Source organism: Nicotiana tomentosiformis, chromosome 12 (genome assembly GCF_000390325.3).
Source record: "Nicotiana tomentosiformis chromosome 12, ASM39032v3, whole genome shotgun sequence".
NCBI classification, from domain to species: Eukaryota; Viridiplantae; Streptophyta; class Magnoliopsida; order Solanales; family Solanaceae; genus Nicotiana; species Nicotiana tomentosiformis.
In genome coordinates, this window is record NC_090823.1 from 92735797 (window position 1) to 92760165 (window position 24369).

At 36.7% G+C, this 24369-nt stretch overlaps 2 protein-coding genes across 2 annotated transcripts; both read right to left on the reverse strand.

The window, feature by feature from the left end:
• Positions 1–3351: 3351 nt before the first annotated feature.
• Positions 3352–8534, reverse strand: LOC104111226 (oligopeptide transporter 2-like). Its single transcript, XM_009620875.3, has 7 exons — positions 7958–8534; positions 7459–7858; positions 6957–7054; positions 5680–6246; positions 5284–5536; positions 4868–5050; positions 3352–4296 (listed from the first exon to the last, which is right to left on the reverse strand). Exons 1-7 carry the CDS (start codon positions 8047–8049, stop codon positions 3688–3690), a joined length of 2202 nt encoding a protein of 733 aa, XP_009619170.1. The 5' UTR covers positions 8050–8534; the 3' UTR covers positions 3352–3687.
• Positions 8535–20477: 11943 nt separating this feature from the next.
• On the reverse strand, positions 20478–24319 carry LOC138903043 (uncharacterized). The gene is made up of 2 exons (XM_070190955.1): positions 23952–24319; positions 20478–20823 (listed from the first exon to the last, which is right to left on the reverse strand). The coding sequence occupies exons 1-2, from the start codon at positions 24317–24319 to the stop codon at positions 20478–20480; spliced, it is 714 nt and encodes a 237-aa protein (XP_070047056.1).
• Between the last annotated feature and the right edge of the window lie 50 nt (positions 24320–24369).

Consider the following 24369-nt stretch of genomic DNA (forward strand, 5'->3'; position numbering starts at 1 on the left):
TGAATTTCATGATTTAAGCTTTAAGTGATTTAAGTTGGAAGAGTTGACTAAATTTGACTTTTGTGAATTTGACCCCGTAACGAAGTTTTGAGGGCTCCGTTAAGTATGGATGGTGAGTTTTGACTTAGTCGTATGCCCAGATTTGCATTTGGATATTTCTAGAAGGATTCAACGCTAATTGGCGAAAGTTAGAAATTTGAAGGTTTGGACAGTTCATAAGTTTGACCGAGAGTTGACTTTATGGATATCGGGTTCGGATTGTGGTTCCTGGAATTTGAATAGCTTCGTTATGTCATTTGGGACTTATGTCAAAATCTGAGTTCATTCTGAGTTGATATGTTTCGGCGCGAGTTTTGGAAGTTGAAAGTTCAAAGTTCATTCAAGTTTGAATTGAGGTGTGATTCATTGTTTCGATGTTGTTATGTGTGATTTGAGACCTCGAGTAAGTCCGTGTTATATTACAGGACTTATTGGTATATTCGAACGAGGTATCGAGTGGCTCGGGTGAGTTTCGAACAAGCATCTGATCGATTGAAGCCTTGTTGAAGCTGCTGGAATTTTTGGGTTACTGGTGCAACCGCTTCTGCGGAAGCGACTCCACAGAAGCGGACTGGGCAACTGGGCGTGAAGGCCGTAGAAACGGGATTTGTTTCGCACCCGCGATATCGCAGAAGCGGATGGCCATGTTGTAGAAGTGCGAACCGTCGCAGCAACGAAAGCAGTGGTCGCACATGCGTGTGCGCAGAAGCGGATATATTTCTGCAGGTGCGATGGATGAATTTCAGTGGGTTTTCGCAGAAGCGCGTTTGTGGTCGCAAAAGCGACGCCGCAGAAGCGGCTATTTTCTTCGCAGGTGCGAACAGTGTTAGGCAGAACCTATATTTTCGAGGGTTGGTCATTTTATCCTCATTTGTGAGACTTGGAGATCGATTTTGGGTGACTTTGAGGAGGAATTTCATCACAAGGATTGGGGTAAGTGTTTTATACTCGGTTATGATTATATTTCGTGATTCTATCTTCGTTTTTGTTATTTGGATTATGAATTTTAAAGAGAAATTGGGAGTTTTAACCTAAAGTTTCATAAAGTGAGTTTTTGAGTTTTGAACATCGAATCGGAGTCGAATTTTGGTAAAACTAGTATGGTTGGACTTGTAATTGAATGGGTTGTCGGATTTTATAAGTTTCATCGAGTTCCGAGGCGCGGACCTGGGTTGGACTTTTGGGTTGATTTTTGGCTTTTGATTAAAAATTTAACTTTTATCGATTGAGTTTGTTTCCTTTGGCATTAATTGATGTATTTGAGTTGATTTTGGCTAGTTTCGAGCCGTTGGAGGTCGGTACGCGCGGGATGGCATTTTTTGAGCATCGCTTGGCTTGCCCGACATTGGATTTGACTTGTTCAAGGTAAGTAACACTTCTAAACTTAGTGCTGAGGGTATGAAATCCCGAATTACGTATTATGTGTTAGGTGTTATGTCGACACACATGCTAGGTGACGGGCGTATGGGTGTGCACCATGTGAAATGTGACTCCGTTATTTTTGTGGTACTGTGTAGTTACCTAATCTTATCTGTAACCATGAAATCTCTACGTACTAGAGCTTTTGAGCTGTAATTCATGTTAGAAACCATGTCTAGGCCACATGCTTATTCTGTTGGGACCCACCGAGGTCATTTATGTTGTTGAATTATTTGCTTACATTGCAATTACATACTCAGTCATACGCTTTTATTTTCATATCATATCTCAGTCTCTGTTACCATTTATTGATACATCACATCATCATTTTGGGCTGATTTTTATGACATTGTGAGCCCGAGAGACTTGAGAGATTGATGACTGAGTGAGGCCGAGAGTCTGATTGTGAGGATATTAATTTTTGATGGGAGCGGGCTGCACGCCGCAACAAATGTTATTGATGCATGCCATGATTGACTTATTATAGCGATTGGGCTGAAGGAACCCCTCCGGAATCTGTACACAACCCCAGTGAGCGTAGGTACCTATTGAGTGCGAGTGCCGAATGTGAGTATGAGTGCCGAGTGATTGGGAGGACTGAGTGACTGTGAGGACTGAGTGACTGGGAGGACTGAGTGAATTAATACTCTGAGAGTATGCATATGGTTTTATCACCGAGTTGCATTGCATTCGACATGTACACATTGACACGTAGGCATAGAGATGTACTTTCCTCATGCCATTTGAAAATAAAACATTTACTTGTTGAAAGTTTTGGAAAATATCACAGTTTTATAAACGTACTCATATTTTTGTGATTTCGGTAAAAGCTTTGGGTTTCCACTGACATACTTGAAAAGCATGTCTATTTTCCGGAACTGTGAATGAGTTGAACACTATATCTCTAAGTTACTTCTTTTATCACTTTTATTATGTTGTTACGAACTGTTGTTGGCTATTAGTGTTGGACTCCGACCTATGTTCTAGCTCGTTACTAATTTTAACCTAAGGTTAGGTTTGTTACTTATTGAGTACATAAGGTCAGTTGTACTTCTGCACCTTGCGTGCAAATATTGGATGCTGATGTTGCTGTGCACGGCGGGAATTGGATTTGAAGATGTACCTGCGTTCTGGTCATAGCTGCCTCTTGATCTTGGTAGCTTTAGAATTTTAATCTGTTCATGTATATTTCAAACATATGATGTACTTTATTTCATACCAGCTTTGTAAATTATAAATCTTAGAAGCTCATGATTTGTACTGCGAGTCTTTGGGAATTCTTGTATAAAAGCAGTTTATTATCATTTCTTTCTTGAAAAATCTCATTAATTTGGATAGTTGTTAATTGACTTACCTAGCGGGTTAGGTTAGGTGCCATCACGACTAGTTGGATTTTTGGTCGTGACAACTTCTTATACTCATAATCACACATGAATTTGATCATGGAAAGACATAGAAATTTTACCACTTCGGATGATTATAATTTCTTACAAACTCTACTAGAGTTATAAGCAAAATTTATTGTCTTTGCTTGTATTTAAAATCAAATTATAAAATTTTTAAATTTTAAAAGAGACAAATAAAGTAAAATACTTACCTTAAATTTAGAATTTATTCCTGAAGGAAGTTAATGGAACAATTGAGAATCATTATGCTCAATATTATGTATAAGTTGGCACCATGCACGTATCCCAAAGCCTCTACTCAATTGGTTAGAGTCTCGTACTGATAACGTGTAATGAAACAATAAAGAAGAATATTGTAGAGAAAAGTAGAGAGAGAATTCTTATTGATTTAGGATCAATTACAATGGAATAGAACCCCTCTATTTATAGGGGAAAAATGACTTAGCCACCAAGTAATAAACCCTAAAATCTCTCTAAAATATAGACATTCACCATAAGTAAAATACATTTATAACAAATTGAATAATCTAGTCCATACATCAAACTAAAACTTCAATGAACATTTAAAAAAAGAAATTAAGAATCACATGTGTGGGGATTAAGTCAATCCCTGCCTTATTGCGAGATAATATTTACAAGATTTGGTTACTTGAGAACCTAAAATTACATAATTTATGTGTAATCTTTCTAAAAACATGGTTATGTACAAACATACTTTTAAAGCCGACAACAATAATAACAATAGTGAAATCCTCAGTGACGTTGATTTAACCAGTCCAAAAGGCATGACAAGTCTAAAACGGACACGACCGTTGTAGTGAAATCAACGCAAAGGACATCCTTCAACAACTATGCCCTTGGTAGTAGGACAAGTAGCCAAATCACAATATTCTCCCCCAGTTCCCCACCAAGAAAACTTAACATCACCGAGACAGAAATATATAAACACTCCCATAAAAGCCAAACCAGCATCCAATGCAGCTGAAAGAACATAATTATACTTCTGCCACCATTTCTTTCTGTATCTGAAAATGAAGAAATTGAACAATATACCAAAGAAAATCCAGCTATTGAAGTTCAAAGGTGTTGCTGGAGGCATAGCAGCTGTTGCCCCTAGAAGTACTGGAATATTAATCAATTTAATCCAACTTTGACTTGGGAATGCTTTGTGTAACAACCACACTAAAAGTGGTCCAATTGCACCACCAAGAAAGAACCAGTTCTGTGCACTGTAATTTCCAAGTGAACCAAACATTCTTTTAGGTCCTACTAAACCCCAGATTACTGATGCATCGAAGAAGACGCGATTCCCTGGACATGTCCACGGACTATTTGTAGGTAGCAGTTGATCTTGGCATATATGATCAATGTTTGTAAGCAGCCACCACGCGACACTCATATTTATTGTACCAGCAATGAGAGTTCCGAGTAGCTGTTTTGGGAACAAAAATAAAAGTTTCAGCCAAGGTCAGCAACAGAATATTGGACCGAGACAGGTCTAAATGAAGCGACATTCATACTGAGAATTCATATATTTAACCCCAACTTGCTGGGGATTTAGGCGTATCTATAGTTGTTATAGAAACTTTTAGTTTTTCCCAAATTCCAATTGGGAAATTGAGGAATAGAGGTTTGATTATTTTCTCCACCAGAAAGCTAATGCCAATAGGACCAAAATTGTCGTGATGTTATTCATTTATCATGCAACTTGTGTCACAGATATATTATAAGGACCAAGTAAGCCTAACACATGAAGTAATTTAGAGATCTTCTGGATTAAGAACTCAAGTTGTAAATAAAGAAAAATAATTGATGTCTCATAAGCCGTAACTTTAAATAGAATTACTTGTCTAATATAATATGTATCAATCAGGGTGAATTGGGACGATCAAGAATTAAAGAATTAAGATGGTTGATTAGTATTACGACATGAATATAGTCAGTTTTCTTTTACCGAATGAAATAAAAACAGGCAAAAGAGGAAGAAGATAAGTAATTAATACCTGAACAATGAACATTGATCTTGGAGGAATCTTCATATAATGGCCAAGCTTAAAATCCGAGAGAAATGAAACTGCCTGTGACATACTTATATACCCAAATGTTTTAAAGCAAACATTGGCTATTGGTTTCCCTGGAATTATTAGACCGATAATATACTCTGTGATCACATTTAGTCCTGGTGTCTGTTATCAGAACCAAAGGTTTGTTTAGTCAAGAAACTTCATTAATGCACCCAAAAAACAAATGTATCTATTTATATACATTGGTGAGTAAAAACTTTTTGTACTATCAATGCAATTTAACCTTTATGTTATCTTTTAGGTGACCTGATATTTACAAAATTCTTTTATATTGTGCGTGTAAAGGAGTTCAATTCAAAAATATTTCACAATACATAAGCTCACAATCTAATTACCATGTTTGTCGTGGCTGTAATGATGCTTATAGGGAGAGTGAAAATCAAGGCAATGGCAGCTGCAAAAAGAAGCCCCCACCACGGAAGTTGAACTTGATCTTCCCAGACGATGCATAGTACAAGTGACAAAGCCAATGAAAGTACAAGCATGCCGTGAAACCACCAGCTAGGGATGTCTGCGTATTTCTTCATTAGTCTTGTGTGGATATCAGGTTTTCCTGAGTTTATAGCTCGGAATCGCTCATATATTTCCCTGTTCAATCAACTCATCAGCATAAGTAGTTTTGTGACGTTCGTGATACTTAGGCAAAGTTGAGTAGCTTTTTCGTTACTAAAAATAGTTTAGTAACATTGATGAAATTTGAGTGACCATACAAAATTAAAAAGTGTACTTACTTTCCATTGAATAGAGCAACTTGCGCGAGAGTAGCCACAACAGCAGCGAAATTCAGGCCATAAGTGAGAGCAAAGAAAGTGCTTATATTTATACGTCCTTGTTTTGCATATGCCACCTCATCTAACTCAAACTTGTCATTAACAATGGCTGTAATATCATATGTTTGTCCTTGAGCATTAAACAAATGCGAAGACAACAGAGGAAAAGTCCTGGCGTCGTAGATGTTGAATCCCCAATAGGATATTGGAATGAGTATATAGACCACAACAACATATCCCACTATGACATTGATAATGGCAAATAAGGGACAGACGAGAGGGCTACCAAGATATGATGCTACAACTGACCAATCAAAAGTGAATGACAAAATTCCAAGGCCTTTCATTCCTGAACCAATTTGTTGGGCTAGTACTGATTTTGGATAGAATAAGCAGAGTAAAGATATGTTTGATAATGTTGGGAAGAGAAATCCAGGGACAATGTACCAAATGAAGCTGCAAGCTAATACAACTAAGAAGAATTTTCCTCTTGAGCTTTTGCCATCTGCATCTTTTTCATGGAGAGCCCTGCCAAAATTCATGAGAAAACGAGTAAAGAAATTTCGTATACGGGTTTTCAGTATTAGAAAGGTTGGGTGATTGCAGTATATTTTGGCCTGTAGTTAGCTCCACTTAAAGCAGTGAAGTGAGCCATTTGCTCAAAATTAGAAAGAATATAAATAAAGGCGCATACGCGGAACTTAAAGTTGTTATATGGTGATTATGCAGCAAGGATCTCTTAGAAAATGTTGAAGAAATGAGTAATAATTAAATTGTTGTTCTAGTTCAATTCTTAGAAGTTATAGTTTAATAATCTAATAGTTTATAACTTAGGAAATATCTTCCAAACTGGGCAGAGAGTTAAAGGAAATTACTCCGTCCGTTTCAAAAGGAAAGAGGAATTCAAACTTTCTAATTTTAGGACAGCGAATTCTTAATCTTTTTAAAACAAAATTTTCATCATTAAAAACTAGATAAAAAGTAGTACTATGAGGTTATAACTTTTTAAATTAAAGAATACTATTTAACAGTATATATGAGAAATTAAAGTTGTGTTTAGATATTTTGAAAACAACTTAACTTTCCAAATAGTATTAGTGTCATATAAAATAAAACGGAGAAAGTAATAAATTGTCTATTAGGATGAGCAATAAAAGAGAAGAAGCGCCAACCCAAGGAGCAAAAATGGATATTCTAGGCTAATATGCTAGAGAAAAGTTGCAAGTTTGAGAAATTACCTGAAAAGAGAGACTAGAACCATATTACCAGGCCACCACATTTCTGCAGGGTCTACCACATACTTTCTCATAATCCCTGCCCATCCATATCCCAGAACCTGATCCAAAGATGCCATATTAGCTTATGTACAGTTGATAAGCTTAAACTCAAATGAGATGATCATACAATTTAACAATATAGACAGTCGAGGCGCAAACTCATCCTCGACGCCCACTATTCCACCAATAATAGACTAGGACAACGTCCTCCAAACGAAGATTGTGATTTCAGGATTTATTATCAGATTTAATATTGAGTAGGTACATAAATATACACACACACAACACATTTTTTAATACAGTGTGATTTTACTTATATACGTGGTACGGGTTGAAAGCAGGTATCCGTTACCAAAGGCTAGATTTCTCATGCAATTGGATTATTCATAAGGAGTTCTTTTTCCTAATTTGTGATGTAATGCATGTAGAAAAAAAGTAAGTATAATTTAAGGAGGAAAATTACCTGAGTAGTAACAACAAGAATCCAACCAGCCACGAAGGAGATGTTCCTGAGATAGAATGCCTTAATAATAGTAACAATTGAAACAGCATATGCTGTCCCAGAACCACAATTTGCAAATATCGAAATCAAGACATGTTCTTTCATATTAAATGGTCCTGGATTAAACGAAAACTCCCACGATCCTATCTTAAATTTCCTCGTAGGCAACACTCTAGCCATGATCTTGCCGAGTGGCAATGCTGCTATCTGGACAGTTATCATACTAATGCTAAGTGGCTGTGTTCGATAACTGAAGAAAGTGTTGAGAAATGCCAGAATTCCACACGACAAGATTCCGAGGAACCACATCCGAAATGTCCATACTGGTAGACTAGGGTCGTCCTGATTTGATACTGTCAACCTTGTCGAGACATAATATAATTAAATAATTACAAGTGTCCAAACATAATAATATAGCAGTTTCAACTTTTAGATGAAATAGCGATGCAATTCAACATACCTGACTTGTTCTATCGGGGACTCTTCATCTTCAGGAATTTCTTCTTCAAATTCCTTTTCTGTTCTGTTTTTCTCTGACATGTCGAACTCCATGGTTTGGGTGACAATAGAATGATGTTAGATGCAAAAGGAAAGAGAATTTTAAGGGTACCGTTAACTTTTAAACTGCTGCTAATTAGTTTTCTATTTTATTTTATTTTGGTTTTTGGGAGATTGTATTTACAAAGGAGATGAAAATTTCCCTGGTGTAAGGAAACTTTCCGAATTTGAATTATTCTAATCTGTTAAAGAATGGTTCATTAAATAAACTGCATGGATGATTATCTCATACGGTAATTCTGTTAATTTCTACCAATACATGAACTTGGAAAACCTCTCTGTATTTTCAACTTAGAAATTTTTACCATCACCCCTCCAACCCCCTCACACGATATATATCGTGGATTTACAAAGATTTTGATTGTGCTGCAATTCTCTGAATTCTTTTCTGTTTTCCCTTTTTGAGGGATGTGGGGTGAGGAAGATTGAAATGGTTTAACGAAAATATAGTTGTGATTGTCAATATATAGGGTTATAGTGTAAACATAAAGCAAAATCATTATTTAAGCAAAAATAGTGAAATCACGTACGAAAGAGAGGAAAAACAGGAAAAAGTAGTTGTGAAGATTGAGAGATCAAGAAATTTTTCTATGGTGAAATACAAAATAATACTCCATTGATTATGTACTACTGAATTAGAGGATGACATAGAATATGTTTGTGTATTTTGTTAGTGCATGTAGCAGTGGTTGTGTTCAAAATTCATGTAACAAATGTAGAGTACCAAGATTATGGGAAAAATGGAAAAAGAGAAAGCAGGAAAAGAATGAAAAAAAGAAACATGGGAAAAGAGGAAAAGACTTTTTTTTAAAAATAAGCATAAGATGTATGCTTGGTTGGGACCGCCAGTAAATTAAAATGAAATAGAGATAGAGCGATGTACATCAACGACGGATTCCGAATTTAAATTTTATGGGTCCAAGTATAATATTCTTCACATTTCATTTGATTAACTAGGTTCGAAATTAATTATTATATTTATTTAGTGAATTATTTAACACATATAGTCGTGACAAAGCCATCCATAATTGCCCTCTACTTCCACCCGTTATACATATTGTAATAATAAGAATCTACACTTATAAATTATAATCTCCATCAAGGGCAGTTCGGTGCACTAAGCTCCCGTTATGCGCGGGGTCCGGGGAAGGGCCGGACCATAAGGGTCTATTGTACGCAACTTTACCTTGCATTTCTGTAAGAGGTTGTTTTCACGACTCGAACCCGTGATCTTCTGGTCACATGAAAGTAACTTTACCAATTACGCAAAGGTTCCTCTTCAAAATTATAATCTCCATCAACTATTGAAATGCAGGAGAAATTTAGACTTATTCGAATTAAGGCAATATGAGGTATAAAAGGAACTGAAGTTAGACTACTTATTGACATTCATGATAAATGTCATGGGCTGCTTTTCGGCCTTGTCCTATGACTCCTTGGTTGCGCCCCATGGTGCCCTGATAAGCTTTTCGTCGCCAAGTGTCATGGACGGCCCCGTGATTTTGGCTGCGCCAAGCAACAAGTGCGCATGTGCCTATATTGCCCACCCGATAGCCAGCGCCCGCGCAAACAACAGTAGGCGGTGCTTAAAAGCGCCTATTAGCAGGCAGGGCCCGCGCGCTCATGCCCCACGCACAACGGGCATTGATTGATGCTATCGACAAGGACTCCGCCCTGACAAGTGTCGTCCACTGGACAAGCTTTTCCTTTGTATAATCCTAGGTCCCTTTCCACGTAAATATATAGTAGTTTTACTTCTTGTATTTGCATTATACTTTTCTGGTTTATTTATGTCTACTCCTGTAACTTTGGTTTTTATTTTTAAGACATATATAAGGGGTATAGTCATTGAAGTTTTCTGCAAGCAATCAAATCTTTGTATTGGTGTCTCCTCTCCCGGCACTGTTATTCAATCTGTATTACTATAATGAATAATGAAACAGTAAACTTTCTGAAACAGAAAACAAAAACAGAAAGTTAGCAGCAACAGAATATCGAAATAATATTTGAAAATAATTTCAGAATAAATTGAGCCCACTGAATGCACAGTGTGCCCTTAAGAAAATTATTCCCCTCAAGTATCCGAGGTGCTGGAATATTATCCTCCCAGGATAGAACGATTTAACTCACCAGTGTATTAGTACCAAAAACTCTGATGAACTTCGAACTACTCAATGCTTGTAAAACACACTAGAAAATTTTGTGCAGAAGAAGAAGAAGAAGAAGAAGATTAGAAATTTTCGTAAGGAAAGATTATGGGATCAAGGCATATTTATAGCCATTTTCAGGCACTATTTCTGAAAAGGTTTGCAACGTTTCAGAAACAGCCATGGTTGTTGGAATAGGTGGGAACATTTTCCGTTTGAAATATTCCGGGAAAAAAGATTTAAAATAATATGGGAAAAAAACGGACCAGGTCGCGTCGTGGGTCCTAGGTTATTCTTGTTTTCAATTTTTGTTAATTAATTAATTAAATAATTGAAAGAAATTTTGTCCAAAAAGATTAATCAATCAATTGATCTTTGACCAAATCTTTATCTGAATCCGAAGCCGAGCCGAGCGAGCGACAGCGACAACACGAGGTTTACTCTCTTTCCAACCTATTTAACACCAAGAGAAGTGCTTTCTCAATATAAGCACATTCACTTTTCTTTCCACCACCAATAAGGGACACTTGCTCTTTCCAAAGCAAAATGGAGCTCATTTCCCCCCGCTTTCTTCCCTCCATTTCCCATTCACCAATCTTTTAATCCCAACAATCCCCCACATGAATGAGGAATGGTTATAAGAAAAAGGAATGCACAGACGAGTGTGTGATTTACATGCAAGGATTAATTACACTTGGATAACTAGGTTTCCCTTTGAACTTTTCGTAGTGAACTTATATCGGATATACTCGGTCAGTAACTTTGATATCTTTAAACTGTCAAGATTTGTTGTATACCTAGACAACATAAGTCACACAATCAACCCTTAACCATCTATGAGTTCTTAGAGAATGGACCTTTACTTTCATTTCCCTTGAAGTGACTTACACTTCACACTCACATAGGTGATTTCCAAACGTGTAATCCTATAGACACACTATCTGGTCATTTCTTGCCAGACTTAGCAAATTATCAAAAAGCTTTAAGCTTTATTAACTTATCAAAAAGCCTTAATTCTTTACCCTGATTTATGAACATTGTCTTCATCACGAGAATGGGTTGAGTTATTTGACAATGTTGAATCATCATTCATAACTTTGTTTGATGTCTTTGAACCTAGCTCTTAGGATCTTCAGTCTGCTAGGTAGAGTTACCGCCATGATGACTTGTCCCAGGCCTTAATCACATTCCCTTTGATGATCTTTCAACTACCTCTCTAGATAGGCCTTTTGTAAGTGGATCTGACACATTATCTCTTGACTTTACGTAGTCAATTGTGATAATACCACTAGAGAGTAGTTTTCTAACGGTATTGTGTCTTCGTCGTATGTGACAAGATTTTCCGTTATACATAATGCTCCCTGCCCTGCCTATTGCCTCTTGACTATCACAATGTATACATATATGTGCCAAAGGTTTGGGCCAAAATGAAATATCTTTCAAGAAATTTTGGAGCCATTCTGCTTCTTCACAGACCTTATCTAAAGCTATGAATTCAGATTCTATTGTAAAACGGGCGATGCACATTTGTTTAGATGATTTCCAAGACACTGCTCCACCCCCAATTGTGATAACATATCCACTCTTGCATTTAACTTCAGATAATCCGGTGATCCAATTTGCATCACTATATCCCTCGATCACGGAGGGATATTTGTTATAATGCAAAGCATAATTCTGGGTATGTTTCATATACCCCAAAACTCATTTCATTGCCATCCAATGTATTTGATTGGGATTACTTGTAAACCGACTCAGTTTGCTAATAGCACATGCTATATTTGGTCGCGTACAATTCATGATATACATCAAACTTTCCAGTACTTTTGCATAGTCTAGTTGTGAGTCACTTGCACCTTCATTTTTTTGAAGTGCATAAATCACGTCAATTAGAGTCTTGGCAATCTTGAAATCCAAATACTTGGACTTGTCAAGTACTTTTTCAATGTAGTGAGACTGTGATCACATCAGCAACTCCTAAGTCTTTCATGTCGAATTTGCTAGCCAACATGCGCTTAGTAGCAATTATATCTACTATATTTTTGCTCATTATCAATATATCATCAACATATAAATAAACAATAACTTCATGACGTGGAGTATTTTTAATGTAAATACATTTGTCACACTCGTTGATATTAAACCCACTTGCCAACATTGTTTGGTCAAATTTGGCATGCCATTGTTTGAGTGCTTGTTTAAGTCCATAAAGCGACTTAACCAGTTTGCACACTTTTTTTTCTTTACCCGTAACCACAAAACCCTCAGGTTATTCCATGTAAATCTCTTCCTCTAATTATCCATTTAAGAAAGCTGTTTTAACATCCATTTGATGGATTTCAAGACCATACATGGCCACCAGTGCCACTAACACCCTAATAGATGTTATCCTCGTTACTGGCGAGTAAGTATCAAAGTAATCAAGGCCTTCCTTTTGTGTAAAACCTTTGACAACAAGTCTTGCCTTATATTTGTCAATAGTGCCATCAGCTTTCATTTTCCGTTTAAAGATCCATTTTGAACCTAAAGGCTTGCTTCCTGGAGGAAGATCAACCAATTCCCATGTATGGTTATCCAAAATTAATTGAATTTCACTATTGACTGCCTCTTTCCAAAATGCTGAATAAGAAGATGACATAGCTGCTTTGAAAGTTTGAGGCTCATTTTCGATCAAGAATGTCACAAAATCTGGTCCAAAGGAAGTAGATGTTCTTTGACGTTTGCTACGCCTTGGATCTTCTTCACTTTGAGTATTTTCCTTTGGTTCTTCCCGTGGTCATTTAGGTCTTTCACTTAACGACTCGCATTCAGTTTTACGGATAGATGCTTTCAAAGAATTCAACATTATCTGATTCAATTACCGTATTAATATGAATTTCAGGATTATTAGATTTATGAACCAAAAACCAACATTCTTTACTATTTGTAGCATATCCAATGAAAACACAATCCAAAGTTTTTGGTATAATTTTTACCCTTTTGGGTAAAGGTACTGATACCTTTGCTAGACACCCCCACACTTTAAAATATTTCAAGTTGGGTTTTCATCCTTTCCATGTTTCACATGGAATAGATTGTGTTTTGTTGTGGGGTACTATGTTGAGTATTCGGTTAGCTGTAAGGATAACTTCTCCCCACAAAATCTGCGATAATATGAAACTTATTAATAAATAATTCATCATATTCTTTAATGTCCGGTTTTTTCTTTTCGCAATTCCATTGGATTGAGGTGTGTAGGGGGCAGTAGTTTGATGGATAATTCCATATTTCAAACATATTTCTGCAAACGGAGATTCATATTCTCCACCCATATCACTTCAATCATTTTGATCTTTTTATTCAATTGATTCTCCACTTCATTCTTGTATTGTTTAAATGCTTCAATTGCTTCATTTTTACTATTAAGCAAATAAACATAACAATATCAAGTACAATTGATATTCGGCCAAAAATGCATATATTTACCCATTGTTGCCTCATGTTCTAATATTTTTAATCATCTTTTGAGTGTTAACTATATTACTTTATGCTTAATATTATATTTTAACTGTGTAGGAATAAAGCGGTATGAAGATGAAGAAATTTGGAGCAAAAAATTGAATAAAATACAGAAGAAAAAGAAAGGAAAATAAACGAATATAAAAAGGTAAAAAATGGGGAGGACACCCTTTGGTGTTTGTCCCCCCAATTTGAAGACAAACACATAGGATACAATTGGAATCAAATAGTTAAAGAAGGCAAAAACTTACCGGGCAACAAATTCCGTCACTGCTTCTAGCGCTAAGGCCAGCACCTCGCGTTGGCCAGGACCCTGCGTTGCTTGATTTTTCCTATTTCGTCCGGGACAAGGTTATTTCGGTCCTACATGGTTCCAACTCGTATAAAAGCAAGTCTAAACCTGATTTGGAGGATATATAACATACTTTGAAAGAGAATTGACATGGAGGAACACGCACCACGCTTGGAGGAGGCTTCTAACTAGTTTTTCTTCTCTTCTCTTCTTTTAGTTGCATAGTTTATTAGTTCTAAAGTTTTGGATGCTACATGAACGTTGTAGTTTGAATTGTTCTTATTATTTTATCATATTGGTTCATTTATTTAATCTTGCACTTAATTATTTGATTGCTTGATCACCAATTGAATATTATTTACGAATCTAGGATTGAACTCAGAAGAGGGAATTCTAGATTGCATATAAGATTGAGTAGAGAAAGATCTTGAACTCGAGCATCCGGAACAGATTTGTGGTTTGGATAGGAATATACCTAATCTCCTTGCTTGGTTATTATACGAAAATTATTAATGCGTTCTTGTTAATCCTAATTTCATAGGAATATAGATGTTAGGTTAGCTTGAATAGGCAAGTAGTACTTTGGGAGAAGACTACGTGCAATTTTAACTATGTCAATCAATAAACCAGATAAATTAATTAGAAAATTTAAGTAAAAGACTCAACGGGATTGTTAGCTAACCCATAGCTCTAGAATATCAGCTCTCATTGAATTCGTCTCTAATATTCGCCAAATTGTTTCCTTTAATCTCTTAGTTTGGTACTCTAGATTAGTTGTAGTTAATAATCTTTAGAAAATCGCTTGAATAGATTAATTGTCTTAGTTTTATTTAGTTGATAGTTAATCACAAGTCCATATGGGTATGATATCTGGACTTACAATCCTATATTACTTGTCGATCACGTATACTTGCGTGTGCATTTGGGAGCAACAAGTTTTTGGCGCCATTTCCGGGGACTTAGAAATTAACTATTTTACTAGATTAGATTTTTACTTTTTATATATTTAATTTTTTAATTTTAGTTTAGTGTAGTTTGTATTAGATGTTTTTTACATGGCATCTTTGAACGAAAAGTGTTAGGAAAGTAAGTATTCTTGTTTTTGTGATCCTTGTCCATATTGTAAAGGACCCCACTTGTGGCAATATTGTAAAAATATTCCCAGTACCGAGTTGTGTGCACCATCTTAATCCTGTACTATTTGTGGTGGAAATTAAAATAATTGTCCTACGTGTTGTTATCCTACTCCAATCCCTTCTTATGTTGATTTTAATAATTCTTGTGAGTTTGACAGGAGTAATGAATTGGATGATATAGAACATGATGTTCGCATTTGATAAACACATGAAATTATTAGAGGATTGCTCTCGCTCCGCTCGCTCCCACCTGTCTTCTTCCCACTATAGTGCTGGGCGACTTTCCTTTTAATCGATCGTGAGGGGTAATTGAATGAAATTGTAATGGGTATGAATTGACGTAGATGCTTTTATTTTATTGGACCACTATCAATTCTTTATTCGTCGAACGTCAACCAGATCTTTACTTAAGTTGTTTTTTGTTGCTCTCTTTTGTTCCAACGAATGTCGTATCTTGCTTCTCTTGTGCCCTCTCTTTCTATCGCAGCCCCTTTCTTCTTTTTAACTTGAACTGTGGTACACGACCCTGCAGGGCCCAATCATACTCAAAAGAAGAGTTTGATCCTGGCTCAGAAGGAAGGTATGAAGTTAAGCGAATCTTACTATCTGAAGGAGCCTCCCGCCCCCAAAAGCGGAGACCGAAGAACCGCCAGTTTGTCGAGGACACGTCTGAAGAGGAGGCGGGCGCCCTCTAAGTTGACAGTGACCTCGTACGATCGTGTCGGGTGAGCAACAGCCTCGAAAGCAAGAAGCAAGGGCGCAGCAGCTACAACCTTCTTTTTTGATGTCAAAGACCAGAAGCTACGCGCAAATTCTCATTGGATCTCGGTTGTTCTTAACAGCGATGGCTATTCATTTAAGTCTTCGGGTAGCACCACTAGATCTTCAACAAGGTGGAAATTCTCGTACCAACCTTTAGTCAATAGGAGCCCTACTTCCCTCTTTCCGACCTCATCACTTCAATTCAAGGGCAAACCCATTTCCTAGTCACCGGGCTGAGCGCACGCAGTCGAAAGAGCGGCAAACTGGGATAAAGTTGAGCCAAAAGATCTCGATTCAAGATAAATTTTCCCGTTAGTCCATAAGGGTCGGACACCCATATTCCGGGACCATACAAGCAAACTTATATTTCTCATTCACAAATCCATCTTTGTTTATGCTACTAACTCTCAGTTTGCTCGAGAGACCTCGAGCGTAATATACGCTACCATCGGGTGGTTTTGCTAGAATAGGAAATAATGAGATCACTTACGGGGTGGAGATGATGGGGGTATGGAGGTTTCCGTGAGAAAATTACGAATGAGATGCAACACTTTATAGAAGGAAGAGCTGAACTGGAACAAGAGATCGACCAATTTGGCAAATCTATTTGCGACTTGGAGGCTCAATTGAGTGCAAAGGTTGATTCCCAACAATTTAGTGATGAGTTGTGTGAAGTTAAAAAAGATCTTCTAGGCCAAATTGAGGAGCTAAAATGAGAGTACCAATCACTAGACCATGTTCTTGTGGATGATGCTAAGGTTGAGGAAGTATATATTATCGAGGATGTCAAAAATAATGCAGTTTTGGAGTTGGGGCGTGTTGGTCCTCATTCTAAATATTTTTCTACATTATGTTTGGATGGAGACATGGAGATCGAGCCTTTGGAGAGATGTATAGATGAAGAACAAGACCCTTATATTCTAAAATTTACCACACCAAAAAGACAAAACAACATACCTCACTTAAAGGCCAAGAAGTTCAAGATGCGATATCTATTGCTTGGTTTCTTTATTTTTATACCACCGCTACAGGAACATGATAGAAAAATTGATGCAAAATTGGGGGCGCAATTCATATCCTCAAAGTGAAAGAAAAAGTGATGAAAGTGATGACGTCGTTCCGCAATGTTAAATCAAGCGCTTGTTGGGAGGCAACCCAATTATATTTTTCTTTTTACTTTTGTTTATTTTTTAAATTGTGTTATCTTTGTAGTGTTATTTTTGTATTTTGTAGGAGTAGGAGCATGGAATCAAGGCCAATAGGCCTGTGAAAAATCGAGCAAGTGATTGGAACTAAGTGTGAAATACCTACACAAAGGACCATCCTTGGGAGAAGTCTGAGTATCCCATGAGCTGCTAATACTTCGGCCTTTGGCCTATCAGGGAGTGTCTTTTACCTTCTTGTTATTTATTGTATGCATTAAGGACATTGCACTATTTTAAGTGTGGGGTGAGGAGATTGTCTGAGTAATTTTTCGTGCTACCGTAGCTTAGTTCTAATATTCTTTCTTAGTGTAGTGATTTTTGAAGAAAAAAAAAATGAAAACAAAAAAAAACATTTAGAAACTTGGACTTTTTCCGACGATGGATTTGTGGACAGCTTTCTTGAGGGATTAAGGTCTAATGAAAAAAAAATCTAAAAATATTTTTTGTTTTAGTTAGTTTTCGTTAGATAATAATCCCCCTTGTTTTTTCTTTTTGCATCGGTTCTTCTCTAGGGGAAGTAACTTGAACCGGGTAATCTTTTTTTTTTTTTAGGATTAGATTTTTTTTAGGAGTAGAAAAAGAGGGAGAAGAAAAACCTTTGTGACTTGTTTGGTACTAGCATATTTAGGTATGATCTTGAGTAGTACTTTCCTTTGAGTGCGTGAGTAATGAATAAAATAGAGACTTTCTGACACCTAAGCTCATGGTTGTGACTCTGTATATAACTTATTCTTATTTTGTCATTCGTTATGATCATGTCTGTCTTAGAGTAGAATTGATCCATCTTGATTGATACTTGTGCCATGTGGGGTGAGGATTCCTTACATATATTCCATGTTTTGCATCTTAGTCTAGAACTTGCCCTGCATGTTATTGAAGTGAAATAAAAGTGTTGCTCCGTTTAGAAGATGCTAATAGGCTTTCTTTGATATGTCTTGTGAAGTTTAGCCTTTTCAGATATTGTACCACTAGTTAGCCCTTTGAGCCTGTAGCCTTTTATTTGGAAGCCGTATTTTTGCCTTGATTCTTTTGTTGAATCCCTTGTTTCTGCACCCTGCTTCCTTGAACACTATTGTGTAGACTATGATATTAATTGATAAATTTGAAGAAAAGGATGATTAAATGAAAAATGGTGACCAACAATAGCTGAATAGTGATGAAAAGTCCCTCTTGAAAAGACCGTGACATGAAAAAAAATTGCTTTTAAAAAAATAAAACATTCTTGATATGAGGGAAATACTTGTGAAACAATTGATGAAGAGAGAACTGAAATATAAAGTGAAGAGCAGAAATTAATGGGTGATGAAATCTAAAAGTGCAAAGTGATGAGGGAAGTATGAGTCACTATTATATAGTTCTCTTACCCGTCCCTTAGCCAACATTACAACCCATTAAAGTCCTATTTGATTCTATTTGAGCATACGTAATTAGTAGAAATGTACATAATAGGCAAGCTTATGGTTCTTTGTGCATACATGTGAATTTGTTTGTGAGTGCGAGAGTTGTTATTTGATGCTAAGTCCTTAAATTATGTTCATTCTTTGCTTTGAGTGCATGGACTATTTATTCTTGTGAGGACACTTGTTTCATGATAGATAGGAGATGTTATTAGCTTCTTTGACAGAGTAGGTGAGCGAGCTTAAATTTGGTAAGTTAGAGTCCGTCTATGAGGTTAGGAGGTTAAACGTTTGTTGTTTGTTTATGACTTATATGTCTTGCACGATGATGAGGAGTTGTATATATGATAATTTGAGTTGCTATAGGGCCTAATTGTTAGTATCAACCGAAGTGGTGGTGTTTCTAGGCTTGATTTATTGATAGTGGTTCTAATGCTTACTCGAGGACGAGCAAGAGTTTAAGTGTGGGGTTGTGATATTCGGCCAAAAATGCATATATTTACCCATTGTTGCCTCATGTTCTACTAATTTTAACCGTGTTTTGAGTGTTAATTATATTACTTTATGCTTAATATTATATTTTAATTATGTCGGAATAAAGTGGTGTGAAGATGAAGAAATTTAGAGCAAACAATTGAATAAAAGGCGAAAGAAAAAAAAAGGAAAATAAACGAATATAAAAAGGAGAAAAATGGGGGGACACCCTTTGGTGTTTGTCCCCCCAATTTGAAGACAAGCATATAGGATACAATTGAAATCAATAGTTAAAGAAGGCAAAAACTTACCGGGCAACAAATTCCGTCACTGCTTCTAGCGCCAGGGCCAGCGCCTCGCGCTGGCCAGGACCCTGCGTTGCGTGATTTTTCCTATTTCGTCCAGGACAAGGTTATTTCGGTTCTACATGGTTCCAACTCGTATAAAAGCAAGTTTAAACCTAATTTGGAGGATATATAACATACTTTGAAAGAGAATTTACGTGGAAGAACACGCACCACGCTTGGAGGAGGCTTCTAACTAGTTTTTCTTCTCTTCTCTTCTTTTAGTTGCGTAGTTTATTAGTTCTAAAGTTTTGGATGCTACATGAACGTTGTAGTTTGAATTGTTCTTATTATTTTATCATATTGGTTTATTTATTTAATCTTGCACTTAATTATTTGATTGCTTGATCACCAATTGAATACTATTTACGAATCTAGGATTGAACTCGGGAGAGGGAATTCTAGATTGAACATAAGATTGAGTAGAGAATGATCTTGAACTCAAGCATCCGGAACGGATTTGCGGTTAGGATAGGAATATACCTAATCTCCTTGCTTGGTTATTATACGGGAATTATTAATACGTTCTTGTTAATCCTAATTCCATAGGAATATAGATGTTAGGTTAGCTTGAATAGGCAACTAGTACTTTGGGAGAAGACTATGAGAAATATTAACCATGTCAATCAATAAGCCATATAAATTAATTAGACTATTTACGTGGAAGACTCAACGGGATTGTCAGCTAACCCATAGCTCTAGAATATCAGCTCTCATTGAATTTGTCTCTAATATTCGCCAAATTATTTCCTTTAATCTCGTCAATAAAAGTTACAAATACTTTTTCCCAACTCGAGATGGTATCGACTTCATATCACAAATGGTAGTATGAATTAAGTCTAAAGGATTTGAATTCCTTTCAACAGACTTATAAGGATGTTTTTCAAACTTAAATTCAACACATATTTGACATTTTGATTTATTACACTCGAATTTAGGCAATACTTCTAAATTAATTAACTTCCACAAGGTTTTGTAGTTGACATGTCCTAAATGAATATGCCATAAATCATTTGACTCCAATAAATAAGAAGAAGCTGATAATTTATTAATATTGTCGTCAACCATTACATTGAATTTGAAAAGGCCCTATGTGAGGTAGCCCTTTCCAACATATATTTCATTCTTGCTTACAACAACTTTGTCATATACAAATACACATTTGAATCAATTCTTAACAAGTAAATAAGTTGAATCTAAATTCTTCCTAATAGTAGGAACATGAAGAACGTTGTTGAGCGTTAACACTTTGCCGGAAGTCATCTTCAGGAATATCTTCCCATAACCCTCAATCTTGGTTGCTGCAGTATTTCCCATGGAAAGCTCTTCTTTGGGACCAGCAGTAGAGTAAGTCGCAAATGCTTCTTTGACAGCACAAACATGTCGAGTGGGTCCAGAGTCAATCCACCACTCATTCAGATTTCCAACTAGGTTGCATTCCAAAAGCATTGCACACACATCATCGATGTCATCATTCTTCTCCACTATGTTGGCATGTCCTTTTTTTCTTATCCTTTTTCAGGAGATGACAATCAGGGTCTTTGTGACCAGCTTTTCCACAATTGTAGTAGTTGCCCTTGAATTTCTTTTTGTTCTGCTCCTTAGTCTTTCCAGAAGACCTCTTCATCTTCTTACTTTTTAGAACAGTCTTTTCAACAATATTAGCTCCCATAATCGTTGAATTTCCACGAGACTACTTCTCGGCTGTTTTGTTATCTTCCTCAATCTTGAGACGAATCACAAGAGTTTCCAACTTTATTTCTTTGGGCTTGTGCTTAAGATAGTTTTTTAAATCTGTCCACGAAGTGTGATGATCCGATAAGTCATCTTATGTTTTAGAACCTAATTCTACTCTTTGAAGCCTTAAATACCTCATTTTTAGCTTCCTCAATTTGCGTGCACAGTCCGGGTATTTTTTCGAAAAGCTTTTATGTTAAAAACTAAGAAATATATGAAAATATTTGCCTTAAAATCTATTTAAGTTGACTTCGGTCAACATTTTAAGCAAATAGACCCGAATTTATGTTTTGACGGTCCCGGTGGATCCGTATCGTGATTTGGGACTTTGGGCGTATGCCCGGAATCGAATTCAGAAGTCCCTAGCCCGAGTTATCGCACTTTGTTGGAATTTGAAAGTTAAAAGCTTAATGACTTTGAAATGTTTGACCAATGTTTGACTTTTTGGATATCGAGTCCGTACTTTAGTTCCGGAACCCAGTATTAGTCCAATAATATATTTATGACTTGTCTGTCAAATTTGGTGAGAAACAGAGTTGGTTTGACATGATTCGGACGTTCAGTTGTGGAAAGAGAAGTTTCAAAGTTTTCTTGAAAAATTCATTTGATTTGGTGTTCAATTCGTAATTTTAGGTGTTATTTTGGCGATTTGTTCATGCGAGGAAGTTCGTATGATGATTTTAGACTTATGTGCATGTTTGGTTTGGAGCCCCGAAGGCTAGGGTGAGTTTTGGATAGGCTACAGAGTGATTTGGACTTAGAAAACTCAGCTGGTTCTGCAATTTTGGGTGACTAATGTCTGATCTCGCAATTGCGAGATCAGTGTTCGCATTTGCGAACATTCCCCAATCCTGACAGGCTCGCATTTGCGAAGAGTACCTGGGTCAGCATGAGTTCGCATTTGCGATCAAGAGGTAGCAATTGCGTGGAGGCTTAGAGTTCGCATTTGCGAACAATACTTTGCATTTGCGAAGTGGGGCTGGGACAGGCTTGGTCGCACTTGCGATCAATTTGGTTGCAAATGCAGAAGATCAATGTTCGCAATTGCGAACAAGTCATCGCAATTGCGATGAAAGCAGAGATGTGAAGGTCTTCGCATTTGCGAACCCCATGTCGCAAATGCGACATCTGCAAGTGATCAAAATGGGACTTAGACGGGATTTTGGTTCATTCTCTCAAAATTTCAAAACAAGAAACCCTATAGGCGATTTTTCAAGGAACCTTTCTTCCCCAAATCATTGGTAAGTGATTCTAAACTAGTTTCTTTCAATATTTCACTACCTTTCCTAAGATTTCAACCAAAAATCTTATGTTTTCATGGTGAAAATTGGGGATTTTGAGAAGAATTAGGGATTTTTGTAAAATGGGGATTTAGACCTCAAATTGAGGTCGGATTCTAAAACAAATTACATAACGGGGCTCGTGAGTGAATGTGTGTTCATATTTTGTGACTTTTACCCGGTTCCGAGATGTGGGCCCGGGGAGGCTTTTGGGGCGATTTTCTAATTTCTTGCTTTATCTTTGATTTCACTAATTAGATTAGTTTCTTATAGTTGTATTTTATGGTATGTAATTGATTCTGGCTAGATTTGGGCCATTTGGAATCGGATATTCGTGGAAAAGACATTGTTACCGATTGATTGAGCTTGGTTCGAGGTAAGTGGCTTGCCTAACCTTATGTGGGGGGAAATCCCCTTAGAATTTGGTACTGTTGTGATATGTGAGCGCCGTGTACATGAGGTGACGAGTACATACACTGGCTATTTGTTGTAAAATCGGATTTATTTTACTGAGTAGCAACCTGTTTTTCCTTTAATTTGAGTTATACCGTTTAAATGAGTATTAGTCTGTTTTCATTCTTAATTGAGCAATTTCAATATGCGTAGTTATCATGTTTAGTCTAATATCACATGTTTACGTGCTTTAAGTACTTATTTGAACTCTGTGAAGTATGCCTAGTTGATTTCCTAATTTTCCTTGTTCCTTATCAGTATAACTGTAGAAATCTTGATATTACTATTGTATTTATCGGTTTGAGCTATGTGTTTACTTTTGAGACTACGAGGCGGTTCCTCGGGATTTCTCCCTGCATATTTACTTTTGAGACTATGAGGCGGTCCCTCGGGAGTTCTCCCTACCTATTTATTTTTGAGACTATGAGGCAGTTCCTCGGGAGTTCTCCCTGCACATTTACTTTTGAGACTACGAGGCGGTACCTCGTGAGTTCTCCCTGCACATTTACTTTTGAGACTACGAGACGGTACCTCGAGAGATATCCTTGCTTATTTACCTTGGGACTACGAGACGGTATCTCGGGAGATCCCCTGCTATTTACCGTGTGTTGTACTGTTGCTTTGTTGTGTTTCCTTTTGCGAAATTCTAGTCTCTTATTATACTGTATATTTTCCTGCCTTATTTATTATTTACCAGTAGGCCTGACCTCGTCACTACTCTGAAAGTACAAGAGGGGGGGGGAGGGGTGAATTATTCATTTTTATATTTTTATAGCTACTAGTTGACTAGTTTTGTAGACTAGATGTAATAACCTGATAATAAGAAGAGCAGAAATGAAGTGCAGGAATTAAAGACACCCGAATTTTTATACTGGTTCGGATTCAATGTGAATCCTAGTCCAGTCCCCTTGGGTTGCAAGGGAGTTCTCTTTCAGTGAATGAGTTTCTGGAGTACAATCGTGAATGGTGTGGTTTACACCAATGGCTCAGTTTCTATGTCACTCCTTTCTTTTTGATACAATGCCTTACCAATATTTTTCTCTCTTTCTTCTCTAACTTGTTACACAACAGATCTAATAGAGCTACAATGTTTGTTTGCAGTAGAACAAAGAAAGGGTATTTGGTTCGATCAAAGTATATTTTTTTTAGGCTTAAGGATGTGTATAAATACTTTGTAAGAGACCGTTGCTGAAGAGATTTGCCAACCCAAGAGATTTGATCCTTGGAAAGAGATTGATTCTTTCCAAGAATAAGGTTATTTGTCGTTGCTCTTCCTTGATGAAAGGACTTTAATAGCTTTCCTTTTACAGGTCTTGATAGTGCCGGATTTACTCCTTGATTTTTGGTCCTTCTAGTAATAGCAACTTGATTGATCATCTTGCAAGATCTTCGATACTTCTTTTCCGCTTCAATCAATCTCGGATTGATTTCTTTGTCTTTGATTGATTCGTTCAATCTTGGAAGCTTTCCTTGAGTTATTTTAATTGATTCCTCCAATCTTGGATGCTTTCCTTGAGTCCCTATACCAAGAGCAATCATATTATTTTCATAAATTAAACTAAAACCTAACGATCTCCCCCTTTTTGATG